General features: G+C 63.2%; 1 protein-coding gene across 1 annotated transcript in view; it reads right to left on the reverse strand.

Annotated features, from left to right (window-relative positions):
* Nucleotides 1-299: 299 nt before the first annotated feature.
* Nucleotides 300-1,444, reverse strand: part of CCDC28B (coiled-coil domain containing 28B) — a 3,484-nt gene continuing 2,339 nt past the window's right edge. The window contains exons 5-7 of the mRNA XM_019512294.1: nt 1,105-1,259; nt 850-872; nt 300-520 (exon numbers count right to left, since the gene is read on the reverse strand). Coding sequence (XP_019367839.1) covers nt 466-520; nt 850-872; nt 1,105-1,259 — 233 coding nt within the window. The 3' untranslated portion in view covers nt 300-465. The remainder of the gene's footprint in view (nt 521-849; nt 873-1,104; nt 1,260-1,444) is intronic.

Consider the following 1,444-nt stretch of genomic DNA (forward strand, 5'->3'; position numbering starts at 1 on the left):
CGGCCAGGCGGTTGCACCGCTCTGTACAAGGGTCGCGGAGATGCATTTGCCCCGTTTTCAAGGGGGGGAAACTGAGGCACAGAGGTGACACGTCTTGCCCGAGGGCCCAAGGGAGCTGATGAGAGAGAGGAAGAGCGCCCTGCAGTCCCGGCTCCTCCTTTCCTTCCTGTAGAGACTTTTCTTACTTGGATTGTGGGGTGAAGTTCCCGCTCCAGCATCTGACCTTTTCCACTACTCTAGAAGTGCTGGGGCCAGATGCCGCTTACTTGAAAGCGAACCCCCCCCTCCACCGCCCACCCCCTAACCCCTCCTCTTCGGGGAGCACGTCCCTTTGAACCCCTCCTGCTCTGGGCAGTTCGCAGGTGGCAATGCGAGGGGGGGGTGCAGCTGGTGCAGGCCTTTCCCTGGGCTCCACGACCCTCCCTAACGCTGCTCCCTGCTGCGTGGGGCCGGCGGCCTCAGCGCTTAGGCCGTGGAAGCGTCCTCCAGGTCCGAGTTCTCCGCCAGGTGCAGCTTTTGTCTGGGTTGCATGTTAAGGAACAAGCCAAGAACTGATCTGCAGTCCCGGGGCTGCTACATCTGCCAGAGACTGTGCCCCCGGCTCAGCCCCCGGGGCAGCCTCCAGCACGTGAAGCAGCAGAGGTGCTACTGACCTTCACCAAAGGCTTGGGAGGGTGCGTGCCAGTGAGGCGCAGGGCAGAGGGAAGACCCACATCTTAGCACCTCTGCTGTGGGGGGTGTTGCAGCAGAGGGGAGGAGGGTTGCAAAGCTGGTTCCCTCTTCCCTTCCCTGCCTGCGGAGCTGCCCCCAGCGGGATCCGTCAGCCCACCTGGTCCAGCAGCAGGATACATGGAGTTGCTGAGCTCTTCCAGCTGGAAAAAAGGGGAAACAGAATCACCCTCATCCTGATGCAAGCAGCAAAGATCAAGGGGACAGGCCTTAGCCCAACTCCAGACAGCAGGAGGAAGCACTGTGAGCATTAAATCAGCCCCGAGGCCTCAGCCAGGACCGAGGCTTCACGGTGCTAGGCGCAGCACAGAGACCAGCCCTGCCCCAGGCGCCAGGCAGGGGGATCAGGGCTGCGTTCAAGGCCCACTCACTCACGTTGGTCAGCAGCTGGTCGAGGTTCCTGTCGGCCACCGCCTTCTTCTGGTCCTCGGACAGCTCCTCCACGCAGACGTCCAGGCTGAAGTGCAGGCGCGCCAGCTTCTCCTGCATCTCCCGCACGTGCTCCAGCTGCTCGAAGGAGCACTCCTTCCCTGTGCCCGGGGAAGCAGCCCCGTGACGCTCAGCCCCTGCACCAGAGACCGGCTCCCTGCTCCCCTGGGGCCAGGCATCTCACCACAGCCAGCAGGAGACTCCTAGACCAGCCACGATGCCAGTCCTGGCCTTTCGGGTGCCGCAAGCAAGGCCCATCCCACCGGGCTGGCGTTGGTGCCATGGA

The sequence above is a fragment of the Gavialis gangeticus genome, unplaced genomic scaffold (genome assembly GCF_001723915.1).
Source record: "Gavialis gangeticus isolate Ggan-Ray unplaced genomic scaffold, GavGan_comp1, whole genome shotgun sequence".
In the NCBI taxonomy this organism is placed as follows: Eukaryota; Metazoa; Chordata; order Crocodylia; family Gavialidae; genus Gavialis; species Gavialis gangeticus.